Here is a 12,641-nt window from a genome sequence, read left to right on the forward strand (position 1 = left end):
TAATTTACTAAATATAAAACTAAAATAATTATATAAATATATATACATTATGTTTCTGCTGTAGATGACGGGTAGCTCCCGGTACTCCGTACTCAGTGACAGCTTGTACGGTAAATGCGCATCTTTGATTGGTTACAAATTTCCGATCGAGAAATAAAAAGCCAGTAAAATCCCAAGTTTCCTCGGGATAAAAATTACAACCACACACAGCCTCTGCCTCTACAGAATTAAGCTTTGGTAGAGCAGTCTCTTGATTCCCAGGTTCCGCAAATCTCCTCCTCCCCAAATTAAGAAATGGCAAGTGTCTCCGAGGTGGCTTTGAGCTCAGGAAGTGCCAAGCCCATGCCCCTCATCGCCATGGGCACTGCTGTCTACCCCTTTGGCCCCTCCGATGCCATGCGCGCCGCCATCCTACGTGCCATTGAGCTCGGTTACCGTCACTTCGACACCGCCGCCGTCTACCAATCCGAAAAGTCCCTCGGCGACGCCATCGCCGAGGCGATCAGATCAGGCGTCCTCGGATCTCGCGACGAGGTTTTCATCACTTCCAAGCTCTGGTGCAGCGACGCCCACAAAGAACTCGTCCTACCTGCACTTAGCAACACTCTTCTGTTAGTATATTATATATATATATATATATATATATATATATATATATATATATATATATATATATATGTATCAGTATCTTTTCTTATGCTAGCTAGAGTACGATTCGGTACGGGCCGATCATGAGTCACGGTTCTTTGCTCACTATGTTAGGAACCTTCAAATGGAGTACCTGGACCTCTATCTCATACATTGGCCTGCGAGTACGAAGCCCCAAAGGTACTATTTAATTACCAAGTATTATAATTAAAATTTTCTTTAATTATTATTGAATCCTTAGCTTCAGCCTTCCATGGTAGATAAGGAGTCAGATAATGTAATGTAGCTAATAAGACAAAGGTCTTAGTTGGGTTTGGAATTTCTTTTTCTTTTTTCTTTTTTGAAAATGACAAGGAAATTGAGAAAATTAATAAAACTCTTCTAGCTTTTATTATTAGACTAACAGCGGATCTAGAGTCAGGATTCTACTTGATCAAGACCATTTAATTGTCTTTTATATTCCAGACTATATGAACTTCCATTTCCGAAGGAAGAGCTTTTGCCCTTCGACATGAGATCAGTTTGGGAGGCAATGGAAGAGTGTCAGACTCTCGGGCTAACAAAGGCGATCGGTGTCAGTAATTTCTCATGCAAAAAATTAGAAAAATTACTCTCTTTTTCTAAAATTCCTCCGGCAGTCAATCAGGTGAGTTCGTCAAGAATATGCCAGATGTTTATTTGCACAATGAATTTAAAATATTTGGTTCATTTTGTTGTTCAAGGTTGAAGTGAATCCTCTATGGCAACAAAAGAAACTTAGGGAATTTTGCGTCGCCCGTCGTATTCAACTGACCGCTTACTCACCATTGGGAGGAAGAGGGACTCTTTGGGGTAAAGATTGGGTCATGGAGTGTGACGTACTCAAAGACATTGCTAAAGCTAAAGGAAAGACTCTGGCTCAGGTATGTGCTTATCTCACTGTACACTGTACATTATATTGGGCAATGCATTAATCTGTACGATAATTTGCCATCCTTTTTGTCATTTAAAACTATATAATCCTACACTTGTCTTGGGATGTTTACATAGGTTTGCTTAAGGTGGGTGTACGAGCAAGGTGACTGTGTGATAGTGAAGAGCTTCAACCAGGAAAGGATGAAGGAGAATTTGCTCATATTTGATTGGGAATTGAACGAAGAAGAGAGGCAAATGATTGCTCAGATTCCCCAGCGCAGATTGTATCCAGCATTAGAGTTTGTCTCAAACCATGGACCCTACAAGTCTGTTGAAGAACTCTGGGATGGTGAAATCTAATGGCTCTGTTCGGATCGTATGTCACCTGCTCTACAAAATACCAGGTTGAAGTCCATCTTCAGGTACCAGTATTTCTTTTCGATAATTTTGAGGACTTGTTTAATCCTGTTACCATCTATTCTCAAAGTGGCAATCATGTATCTATTTCAGCATGTTATGAGATTTATTGAACTAGAAAAATGTCATGCTTCAATACAATAACTTATTACTTGTTGCCTATGATCATCAGGCACTTCTTAGTATATTAATCTGGATTTATAGTTCTCAGTCATATTGAAGAGCTCTTAACTACAAAACAACATTAAAAAACAATTGCCATAAATCAATACTACCAAACATTCCAATACTGATCACAACACCACTAGTCTAGACATCACTACCCTCAACAGCAGCAGCAGCAGTCTTGAGCTCCCTCAGCATGGCCACCGCCTGCAGCATATTAGGCCTCTTGGATGGGAAGTCATCCACACACTGCAATGTGATCTCCAAGAACCTCATCATCTCATCCTCATCATCACCTTTACTAAGTAGAAGGAGCTCGCCGTCAATGACTTCCCTCCCTTTGTCTTCCCCCACCTTCATCTTCACCCAACCGACTAGGTTAGTGTCACCAAAGTCCTCCTTATCAGTTGGCCTCTTTCCTGTGAGTAATTCAAGCATGACCACCCCGAAGGAGTACACGTCCCCCTTGGCAGTGCACCTGAAGCTCTGGTAGTACTCTGGGGGCACGTATCCTGGAGTGCCCGCGAGCGTGCTCACACTAAGGTGAGTGTCCAATGCACTTATCAGCCTCGCCATCCCAAAGTCGGATACTCTTGCTTCCATCTCATCATCCAGCAAAACATTGCTTGATTTCATATCGCGGTGTATGATATGCGGAATGCAGTTGTGGTGAAGGAAGCATAAGCCTTTGGCCGCCCCTCTTGCAATCTTCTTCCTCTCTTCCCAACTCAACACTTCTCTAGCCTTCTTTGTCCCGTGAATCATGTCTTCGAGACTCCCGTACCGCATGTACTCATAGACAAGGAGTCTCTCCTCGCCTATCTTGCAATAACCCAAGAGCGGCACAAGGTTCTTGTGCTTGATCTTGCCCAAGGTCTCCATCTCCGCCATGAATTCTCGGTCACCTTGATAGCTTAAATGTATTAGCTTCTTGATTGCAACACTGGAGCCATCCTTCAATGTGGCCTTGAACACTTCACCGAAGCCACCAGAACCAATCAGTGTGGCTGTGGAGAAGCCATTGGTGGCCTCAATGAGCTGCGAGAAGGTCAGCTTCCTCAGTTGCCTCTGGAAAGTTGCAACGTTGATGCTGAGAGGCTCCTTCTCCTTTCCAATTTTCCATGTAGTAGCAGCATGTGTGGCATGGAGGCTACCTAACATCTTGACTTCCTCTGCTTCTTTGCGTCTTGCTCGCATTGCAATCGCCCATATTATGACAATGCACAGAGAAGCCACGGACACGAGAACACTAAGTACTATACTGTTGGCCCAAGCCGCCGTTGAGTTCCTCTTCTTCTCATTGCCATAACTTGATTCAGTTGCGGTAGGAAGATTGCGTGGATCTTGGCATGGAGGCAAAGGGACGCCGCAAAGGCCCGGGTTGTTCGCATATTGGCTCGCTGGGAGAGTGCTGAGCTGTCCTCGAGAAGGAATTGGCCCTGTCAAGTCATTATCTGATAGGTCTATCTGCACTAAGAAGGAAAGATTAGAGAAAGATTCCGGAATGCTTCCGTGCAATCTATTATGCGAAGCGTCAAAAACCCCGAGGTTCCGAAGCCGGCCGAGGGATGCAGGGATCTCCCCTGATAGCTTGTTGTGAGCTAAGTCAAGCACTTGGAGCACCATCATGTCTCCGAATTCCTCAGGTATCTTCCCATGTAGCTCATTGTAAGAGAGATCAAGATACTCTAGTGTTTGATAGTGAGTCCAGACACTTAGAACTGCACCAGAGTACAGTCTAGTGAAGTCACAAGTCTTCAAGGTGGGTACTTGTAATAGCCTCTCGGGCCGGATGCCGGCAAACTCGAGCAGTCCTCCGACGCCTTTGCACGAGTTCCCGACGTTCCTGACGAATGCCAAGGTGTTGCCTGATAGAATACCACTCAATGCTTTGGCTCCAAGCTGCCGGCCGAGACGTGCCGGAATTTCACCAGTGAGCCTATTGCTATTTAAATCCAACCACATCAAGCTGTTGCAATTGCCGAGCTCTTTCGGGATCTCGCCGCTTAGGCTGTTGTTCGCAAGCTGCAGGACCGCCAGCCTTGATAGCAGACCGAACTCTGGTGGGATTCTTCCTGAGATCCTATTGCTAGTGAGGGAGATCCATTCGAGATTGCTGCAGTTGAATAGTTCAACCGGGATCGCGCTGGTGACGAGGTTGTTGTTAAGGATCAGAGTCCTTAGCCTTGAGCACTGGCCTAATTTAGCTGGAATTGGCCCATGCAAGCCATTGAACCAGAGCATGAGATGTTCTAACTTCTTGAGTTGGCCTAACTCCGGTGGAATTGGACCTTGGAGATAGTTGATGCTAAGGTCAACCACTTGGAGCTGCGAGCAGTTCGACAGCTGAGACGGGATCTCGCCCATGATCAAATTGTCGGGAATTCGCAGCTCCTCTAGCGCGGATTCTTTGGAACAAATATCAGGCGGTATGGCGCCGGAGAGTTTATTTGAGCTAAGGTCTGCAACTTTTAAGCGTTTGCAAGCAGATATGGAGCTTGGAATCGATCCAGAAATGAAGTTATTACTCAAAAAGAGACATTCTAAAGAGCCAAGATTTTGTAGAACATCACTCGGTAGTGTACCAGAAATGTTGTTGTTAGCCAAGTCAAGCAATTGAAGAGAATAGCAAGAGGAGAAGGAACTGGGAATTGAACCTGATATGTTGTTGTCTGAGAGCTTTAGTTGTTTGAGAGATCCACAGGCATTCCCCAACCCAAATGGAATCGAACCAGAAAGGTGGTTGAAGGAGAGATCTAATCTTTCCAAGCTACGCAGTTCACTGAAGGATTCTGGTATCTTCCCACCAAGAGCATTGGATGACAAGTTGAGTGTCTTCAGGTTGGTGCAATTGGATAAGGTGGTCGGTATCTCATCAGAGATACGGTTCCCTGAAAAATCCAAATAGGCCAAGCTCTTGCAAGGTGTCTCAACCTTTATACCTGAGATGCTACCTGATAGGTTGTTAAAGGAGAGATCGAGCACTTGCAAATTCTCTGACTTGGCTAAGAAATTCTCTGGCATTGAACCTGTTAGGTTGTTGCGGGAGAGATTTAGATGCACGAGATTAGGATAATATGTTAAGAAATCTCCTGGCACTAGTCCAGAGACACCAGCAGAGGAGAGATCAAGCTGTGTCAAGGCATGTGGGAGCTGGAACAGAGCAGTGGAGTTTATGTAGAAGGCATTATTGGAGAGATTGAGGGATGATAGCATATCAAGTGCGGAGAGAGAATAGAGAGATAGAGCACCCGAGAGGCTGCAATCACTAAGATTAAGCTGTGTTGCTCTTCCTAGAGCGCAGGCGATTCCATACCAAATGCATGGGCTTTTGTTGAGTTGCCATGTTGAGAGAACTCCACTTGGGTCCTCTTGGATTGAGCTCTTGAAAATAAGTAAAGCTTCTGCATCAGTTTTTGTGCTTGGGAGGATTTCCAGCTTCTGGTCTACTATTGACGACATGGTTGAAGGCAATAAGACAAGCAAAAGGAACACCATGAGATTATCCATTGGCACTTGGCAGTGGCAGAGGAGAGAGGAAGACGGGGAAGAGAGGGACTTAATGGGTTGGTTTGTCGAGGTATAAAAGGTGGAGGGAAAAGCTAAAGAAAGAGAGATGGAGAGAGAAAGAGGAGAAAAAAAAATGTTAATGCTTAAAGAGGGACAAAGGTGGACATGGGAACAATTAAGAAGCATAAGGACACTTTGGGTGGTGAGTTGGTTATTGTGTTCTTTTGGGTTGAATAGTAAAAGGGCGAGGGGGAATGTTGGACCTTGGTCAAAAGAACAACTTCCAACAGAGTTCATCTCGAATAGGTGAAGGATGTATTCTAATCTTAGCTCCTTTGACTGCATCTATGAAGGACCTACAATTGTTGCATTTTAATAAAATGTTAACAGTTTATTTGGTTTCTTTCCTTTCAGATTAAGTATCGGAAAGCATGTCGTCATGAATGTCTAGAATAGTTACTTAGCTGCCATTTAGATTTGTTCCACTTTGTTAAAATGCCATTTTGTATACTTATTAATTCTTTGTTTGTGTATTAACAATTGGAAAGCATGTCTTCACCAATAATCTCCTTTCAACAGAGGAACAACAAGTGGCCCCACCACCAGAGGAGGAGAAGGTAGGAGGTATCAATGGCCTCCCTCACCACTCTCCTGTTGGCATTGGAGGTGATGATGCCCCCTGTATTCCCTTCATCATCCTTTTTATCCTATGTGCTTTTTTTTTTTTGCTGCTACTATTTTGCTATCTTTCTAGGTTGTTATTTAACTCCCAACGTACTTCCTCCTCTTGTTCTAAATAAATCTATCTCTCTTACTTGTTCACGAGGAAACAGTATCCAAGACAGAAATAGCTGCAATCTGAGTTTCTTTTTTACTAGCCTTGAAGTAGAACTCTGACTCATATCCTAGTGTTACTTTAAACCATTATCTATCTGAAAGCTAATATGTCTAACAAATGATTAGCACTCATGTAAAAATGTGGATTTCGAATGTATTAATAGAAAGACTGCTTCTATTTCAAGCACAAAAGAAAAGAAAAGAAAAGAAAAAACGGCCTGTAGATGAGAGATGATTTCTAAACATGTTAAGATTGTAAATGTACAGAGGCTATCGATCAATATAGTTCACATTGATTGAACTAGAAATGACCGTGGCTTCTAAGTTGGATAAAATCAACTGCATAAAGAGCACTTCCAGCAGTGAAGTGCTGGTGTGGACGTTGGAGACACTGGAATCCTTGTGGGCACCTAGAATGACACCCCCACTCAGATAAAAGCAGGATTCGCCATAATTAGTAGAATAATCACAATGACTTCACGTGTAATCATAATTATCCCCAGCATAGCAGAGCAGAGTCAAGGTTCCTATGATTCTATGGCCATTTAATTAAATTGGAGAAGGCCAAGCAAGCTTCTACAGTGAGGTTGTATGAAGTATATTTCTTTTACTGACATTTTTACCGACAGTAGAAGTTATCGATCTACCTTATGTGCTATCACATAAAGTCGGCTCAGATCAATGAACTCGATCGTCGTTTCTTGGGATGGAAGAAATAAAGATGGAGAGGAATAAATGCAAGCTTTGTGTCCGAGGAATAACGCGAGTAGTGCGGCTAGTTGTGTTTGCAATGATACTCTTACGAGTAATGGGCGGGACTTTTCATGCAGCCGCACGAGGAGAGCATCCCTGGCCTACCAGTCAATTTATACTAGTAGATCCAACATTGCCCACTAATGCCGTAAGAGTAAGACATCATTTACCAAAAGGAGAAACTGATTTTAGGATAAGTTACGCGTTGTTTTGAGTTTAAGGAACAAATCATTGTGGCTGAGAGGAAACAAAGGATAAAAGCATCAATTTTGTTAGGATCCCAAGAAGGCAGAGAATAAGACTTATGGGTTTGAACCACTGTAAAAGATGGGTACAAGAAGAAGAGAAGATGGAGGTGGGGGGCTTCATCATTGCTCTTCCGCATGCAGAGCTGCTACCTTTTTCTCATCAATCCCAACTCCCTTTTTAATCTTTTATGATTTGTTATACTCTGCCTACGTGATTATTAAAGTTCCTGTGCTATTCCTCCTGTCCACTGCCATTGGTTACAGGGGGCGCCGCAGAGCCAACTGCAGGAATTTCCTGCAGTTCGGGGCCGCGTGGCACGCTATGATGGACTGCTATTCGTATCGAGTGAGGAGCTGCCCAGTAGGTAGATGCAGGAAATCCCTTCGATCGAGATTGCAGGAGAATCCTTTCCCCTTGAAGATGATAGACTGACAGAGGACTACTGGGTCGGCCCATTGGGCTAAATACGTTGACTAAACTATTCTAGAACTTAGCAGGCTATCACATTGTTATCATCCTATCAAATCACATTGAATTGGAAGACGTTAAGCCCAAAGCTTTGTCAAAGTAAAACTCGCCAAATATGCGTCGAAATCCACAATGTACTTTTCATAAACAATGTGTGATTAGTTGTAGGCAATTGGCCTGCAACAACGCACAATAAAAGCCAGAGAAAGGATGATAGTAATTGTGCCTTAAGTATAATAAGTAGTCAGAAATGACATCGAGGAAGAACACCGCCCCGATCGCCATCTTACTTCTTAGGCTTCTTATATTCATTCTCCTGTTAGTTTCCCTCATCGCCTTAGTTACTGATAACAAAACAGTTCAGTTTCTATCCCCGGACGGTAAGTTTCGCGTCAAAGACTACCATGCTTATAGGTGACTATGAACTATGAAACTGTGAACTGTGAACGTTATTATGCATGAGTTCAAGGGACATCTCGAGTTCTTTTGTTATATCATTCTTGTACTTCAAATTGATACACAGATATGTTCTCTCGGTCGCCGCGATCGGATGTGTGTACATGCTGCTGCAAATTCCTTTTGCAGCTATCAATGTGGGCGGGGGCACAATTAGTCGAGGAAATGACCACATGATGCTATCTCTTATCTTCGCAGATATGGTACGTAAGCATATACACATATGAATGATTCAGCGGTAGTGGCAATTTGTGATTGGTAATGTGTCGTGCATTTGGTTGGCAGGTAGTTTCGTTATTTTTGATGTCAGGGGTTGGTGCAGGATTTGGAATAACGGTGGACATGAAAGCCCGGTACAACAAGTTTTTCAGATCCCTTTTTGGCGACTACGATACACCGGAAATAGATAGATTGCAGTCGGACACGAATAAATTCTTTGACGTAGCGTATGTCTCTACTGGTTTCCTTCTGATAGCCACTTTGTGCATGGTGATCATCATGTTCATTTCAGTCTCTGCCCTTGCGAAGAAATGAATCCGGATCCAACAAATGCTCCTTAGTACTCGACAATGTTACTTCAGATGTAGTTAATAAATAAGCTTGAAGGATATTGGAGGTTTCGTCTTAGTTTGTCATGGAAAATTAATTTCATCCTTCATACTCAATAAAAATTTCAGCACTTTCAGTTTGTTTTGCGTCTCAGTGATGCTCTGCAATTTCATACGATCTATAGGTGGATCAACCGTACGTACATTCTTTAAAGCCAAAGGTACAAGAAATTTGTCTAAAAGAAATAAATAAATTCCATACTCTTCGTCTTCAGATATAATCAATTTCAGACGATGATAAAAAAGAAATAACGAAAAAAGAATCATACATCATAGAGAGAGAGAGAGAGAGAGAGAGAGAGAGAGAGAGAGAGAGAGAGAGAGAGAGAGAGCCACAGCATATAAACACAACAAAAAAGGAAAAGAAAGCAACTCAAGATGAAGACAGATATCGGCAAGTTGTCAAAGCCGGCGCCGAGTTATCGTCATCCGACGCGACACAGCTCGGGCGCAAGTTTTGCCTACATGCGTGGCAAGTTATTTGGAGCAGCATTGCCTCCACTTGCTTCGCAGCGCGATCTCTCACCGCGCACGCGTTCTTGAGCTCGATCTGGGCCTGTTGCCGGATTCTCGTGGCATTCGCAAGCTCTTGCTCGGCCAACTCCACTTGCTTCTTGGCTCGCTCCCTCGCCTCGTCGGCCGTGGCCTTCTCTGCCAAGGCAGTTGCCTCTTCGAGCTCAGTTGATCCGACGGATAGCTGCAATCTGGATGGAGAGGTGATGTTGGTGGGATGGGGAGTAGATGGAGGGAGGAGTTGGAGCTCGAGGTTGCATGCGGCATTCCACATCGGCGGTGCGTCGAGGTTGGCGTCGCTCGACGGACTAGGGCTTGTAGTTGGCCGCGAGAGGCAGGCATCTTGGTGCTCTATGAAGCTTTCTACCCTGTAAAAATTAACATGAGAAAGTTGTGTTTATTGGATTGGTGGATAGAGAGCTATTTTTAGTTTTTTTCCCTCCTTTTTCTGGTAGGAAAAAGTTAGATTCATATTCGTCATATATAATTCAATACGGCAGATCGATACCAAAGAACATGATCCTTATTGGGTTTGAATGATAAAAATGATAAATAGGACGAGGAATGTTGCGTATTGGGACATGGGCATTCAATACAAGAGAGAGACAGAGAGAGAGAGAGAGAGAGTAGCGCAGAGTTGACCCCTTGGGAAGACGATAATAGAAATTAAGCACCCAATGCATGAGGACTGGGGTCTCGGGAATTGTGTACAACCCGTCAATGGAATGGCAAAGAGTTTAATCGATCTTTTATTAGTTCAAAGCTAAAGTTTCAGTTTAATTACCGTGAGAAGACACGGCCACAGTCGCAGGAGTGGCCGCGGGTGCCGCAGGTCTTGAGGTGAGCCTTATAATCGGAGTGCACGGCATACCCCTTCCCGCAGCGCACGCACGACCACTGCCGCCGCCCCCCGTGCTTGCGCCGGAAGTGCTTCTTGATCCCGACGAGGTCGCCGAGCGCGTGGCGCGGGTCGTGGTGGAGGCAGCTCGGCTCCGGGCACACGAACACCCGCTTCCGTACCCCTCCTGCCGCCGACCCATCTGACGTGTCTCGCTTCAGGAGCCGCCACGGCACCTTGTGCCGCCGCCGGTGCATCTGCAGGTTTTGCTCTCGTTGGAATCCTTGCTTGCAGATATCGCACACGTACCTGTCGGACTCCATTAGCGTCCTCGGAGATAGAGAGATCACCTCGGCGTCAGGATCTAATAACAATATATTGGAATAGCGGTGAGAATAATTACCCAATTGGAATATGGAATTGGAATATATAAATATACATATATGCAAATACCAGGAGTTCCTGCTGGCCTTCTTTTCTTCTTGGTGTTAGTCGTAAGATTAATCTCCGGATCACAAGAAGAGGAGCTCAACATTTGGGTTTCTCTCTCTAAAACTATTGTGTCTAATTAACGTGTGGTCTTTTTTTAGATGCGAGACTGAGAGATAAGGGTTGGGGGAACAATAAATAAGAGAGGGAGCTAGCGATACAGCTGGAGAGATCAAGAAGCAAAAAGCTTCTCACTCTCTCTCTCTCTCTTCCTCCTTTCCGTGTCTCTTCTTTTTGGAGGTGAGTCTGTCTCATATACTCAATGGAAAGCAGCTTTCTTAACAGCTTTGTTTGTGAAGTCATGGCGTGGTAGTAATGGGGTTTGGCTTTGTAAGCATGTAGACAACCCCCAACGTATTGACAAACAAAAAGAAAAAGTAAATATATCTCAGAATATTAATTTAAGAAGATATATCTAGCTAGAGAGCTCTGACCTCATTGATCACATTACTTGAAACTTGGGTCTAGCTAGCAGTTCACAGTGATAGAGTTTAGCGGGACTGAGAAACAACATAATAGTAAAGAAATAAAAGCACTGTGATTCCTGTCACCCCAACTTATCACCAATTTAGAGTAAAGAAAGAATGAAAAAAACAACAAGAACAATAAATTTGAACTAACTATTTTGTCATTTATGTTATAAATTATCTTGCTTGCGTCTTCTTTGGGAATGATGGGGGGGAAGATTCTTCACACATGCGCTACTGTACTGAGATCATGGCTGGCAATCATTCATCCAAGTGTCACTGATCCCAAATCGGATTCATAGCTTACTAAACTAAGCCCCAATTGAGATTATTCCATTGACATCTTTCTTGATTACATTGCATTTGTTTTATGACTTTTAGCCTCCTTTTAATCTTTTCCCTACACCGGATATATGTGCAAGCTAATGAACTCATGCTATAATCCATTTTTCTAACATTAATTCTCTAGTGTAGTTTAATCAAAAAAGTTTCACAACCTTATTGTCTATAACTCTCTCTCTCTCTCTCTCTCTCTCTCTCTCTCTCTCTATATATATATATATATTTCTTTCGTCTGGTGTAAGAAACCGAAGAGGGAGGACCACATTAAACAAAACTAAAGTATACTTTTGGTTTTTACCTCCCAAAAGATGCAAGTTAATTTAACCAGGTAATTATTAATAAGATCGAGCTTTCCAACAAGCAAACTTTAGAATGGTAAAGTACCACAAAGCAAAGGTCTTTCTTACTAGGAAGCTGGTGAGAGAGCTTTTTTCCTTCTCTATCTTTTTCTCTCCCTGTTCCAGTCTTGCAACTTTGGGATCTTTTAGCATGCTAACCAACTTTTCTCTTTTTTTATGTCATCCAACTTTGGATTACTATAATAGCCACTGACTTCAAATCCACTAACCTATATATATATATATATTCCATAACCCTCTTTCTTAAACCTTTTATATAAGTGTAAAGTGAGTACTTAGTAGAGATACTAGAGAACTTTTTCTAATCTAGCTACTAACCTGACGAAAATTCTGAGGTATAAGATTTAATTAATTTCATTAATCTTTCACAAAACAATGCTTCATTTGGCCTCAAATAGAGAGATAGAGAGAGGTACCAAGCTAGCAAGAAAAAATTTGACCATACGTGCTGACTCAATTCCTACGTGGCTTCCAAAACATCCTCGAGTGGGCGGGCCATGATGATAATGAATTGCTAACATGCTACGTTAACACGTGGCCGACATCTAGGGTCTTCCTAAGATGGAACTTACACTGGGCCCAGTAGCCCACCAAATCCAAGGATATGGACCAATTTGAGCCTAGATAA

The 12,641-nt window shown here is 43.1% G+C and overlaps 4 protein-coding genes across 5 annotated transcripts; 2 read left to right on the forward strand and 2 right to left on the reverse strand.

Annotated features, from left to right (window-relative positions):
- Positions 1-162: 162 nt before the first annotated feature.
- LOC140786090 (deoxymugineic acid synthase 1-B-like) lies at positions 163-6,511 on the forward strand. Of its 2 annotated transcripts, XR_012108550.1 has the most exons (6): positions 163-611; positions 763-828; positions 1,114-1,294; positions 1,371-1,550; positions 1,678-1,964; positions 6,214-6,511. XR_012108550.1 is itself a non-coding variant. In XM_073134286.1 (5 exons), exons 1-5 carry the CDS (start codon positions 295-297, stop codon positions 1,900-1,902), a joined length of 969 nt encoding a protein of 322 aa, XP_072990387.1. In that variant the 5' UTR covers positions 164-294; the 3' UTR covers positions 1,903-2,121. The 2 variants fall into 2 exon arrangements, 1 of the variants encoding a protein (XP_072990387.1); XM_073134286.1 differs by lacking the exon at positions 6,214-6,511 and having other exon boundaries at positions 164-611; positions 1,678-2,121.
- Positions 2,136-5,809, reverse strand: LOC140786086 (serine/threonine-protein kinase BRI1-like 2). The gene has a single exon (XM_073134283.1). It carries the CDS (start codon positions 5,632-5,634, stop codon positions 2,269-2,271), a length of 3,366 nt encoding a protein of 1,121 aa, XP_072990384.1. The 5' UTR covers positions 5,635-5,809; the 3' UTR covers positions 2,136-2,268.
- A 1,680-nt stretch (positions 6,512-8,191) lies between the features above and the next one.
- Positions 8,192-9,007, forward strand: LOC140787551 (CASP-like protein 4D1). Its single transcript, XM_073136532.1, has 3 exons — positions 8,192-8,355; positions 8,465-8,600; positions 8,683-9,007. The coding sequence occupies exons 1-3, from the start codon at positions 8,192-8,194 to the stop codon at positions 8,929-8,931; spliced, it is 549 nt and encodes a 182-aa protein (XP_072992633.1). The 3' UTR covers positions 8,932-9,007.
- A 124-nt stretch (positions 9,008-9,131) lies between these two features.
- On the reverse strand, positions 9,132-11,159 carry LOC140786087 (protein indeterminate-domain 14). Its single transcript, XM_073134284.1, has 3 exons — positions 10,810-11,159; positions 10,303-10,720; positions 9,132-9,886 (listed from the first exon to the last, which is right to left on the reverse strand). Exons 1-3 carry the CDS (start codon positions 10,889-10,891, stop codon positions 9,379-9,381), a joined length of 1,008 nt encoding a protein of 335 aa, XP_072990385.1. The 5' UTR covers positions 10,892-11,159; the 3' UTR covers positions 9,132-9,378.
- Between the last annotated feature and the right edge of the window lie 1,482 nt (positions 11,160-12,641).

The sequence above is a fragment of the Typha latifolia genome, chromosome 4, assembly GCF_019914945.1.
Source record: "Typha latifolia isolate L0001 chromosome 4, TyphaL0001v2, whole genome shotgun sequence".
In the NCBI taxonomy this organism is placed as follows: domain Eukaryota; kingdom Viridiplantae; phylum Streptophyta; class Magnoliopsida; order Poales; family Typhaceae; genus Typha; species Typha latifolia.

Bases quoted from the DNA above. Each gene is read 5' to 3' on its own strand.
- LOC140786090 (XM_073134286.1), top strand. From the start codon at position 295: ATGGCAAGTGTCTCCGAGGTGGCTTTGAGCTCAGGAAGTGCCAAGCCC. The intron at 612-762 runs GTTAGTATATTA...TCACTATGTTAG, and splicing joins GCACTTAGCAACACTCTTCT to GAACCTTCAAATGGAGTACC. The intron at 829-1,113 runs GTACTATTTAAT...TTTATATTCCAG, and splicing joins GCGAGTACGAAGCCCCAAAG to ACTATATGAACTTCCATTTC.
- LOC140786086 (XM_073134283.1), bottom strand. From the start codon at position 5,634: ATGGATAATCTCATGGTGTTCCTTTTGCTTGTCTTATTGCCTTCAACC.
- LOC140787551 (XM_073136532.1), top strand. From the start codon at position 8,192: ATGACATCGAGGAAGAACACCGCCCCGATCGCCATCTTACTTCTTAGG. The intron at 8,356-8,464 runs GTGACTATGAAC...ATTGATACACAG, and splicing joins AAAGACTACCATGCTTATAG to ATATGTTCTCTCGGTCGCCG. The intron at 8,601-8,682 runs GTACGTAAGCAT...TTTGGTTGGCAG, and splicing joins CTCTTATCTTCGCAGATATG to GTAGTTTCGTTATTTTTGAT.
- LOC140786087 (XM_073134284.1), bottom strand. From the start codon at position 10,891: ATGTTGAGCTCCTCTTCTTGTGATCCGGAGATTAATCTTACGACTAAC. The intron at 10,721-10,809 runs GTATTTGCATAT...TATTGTTATTAG, and splicing joins AAGGCCAGCAGGAACTCCTG to ATCCTGACGCCGAGGTGATC. The intron at 9,887-10,302 runs GTAATTAAACTG...TAATTTTTACAG, and splicing joins TGTGGCCGTGTCTTCTCACG to GGTAGAAAGCTTCATAGAGC.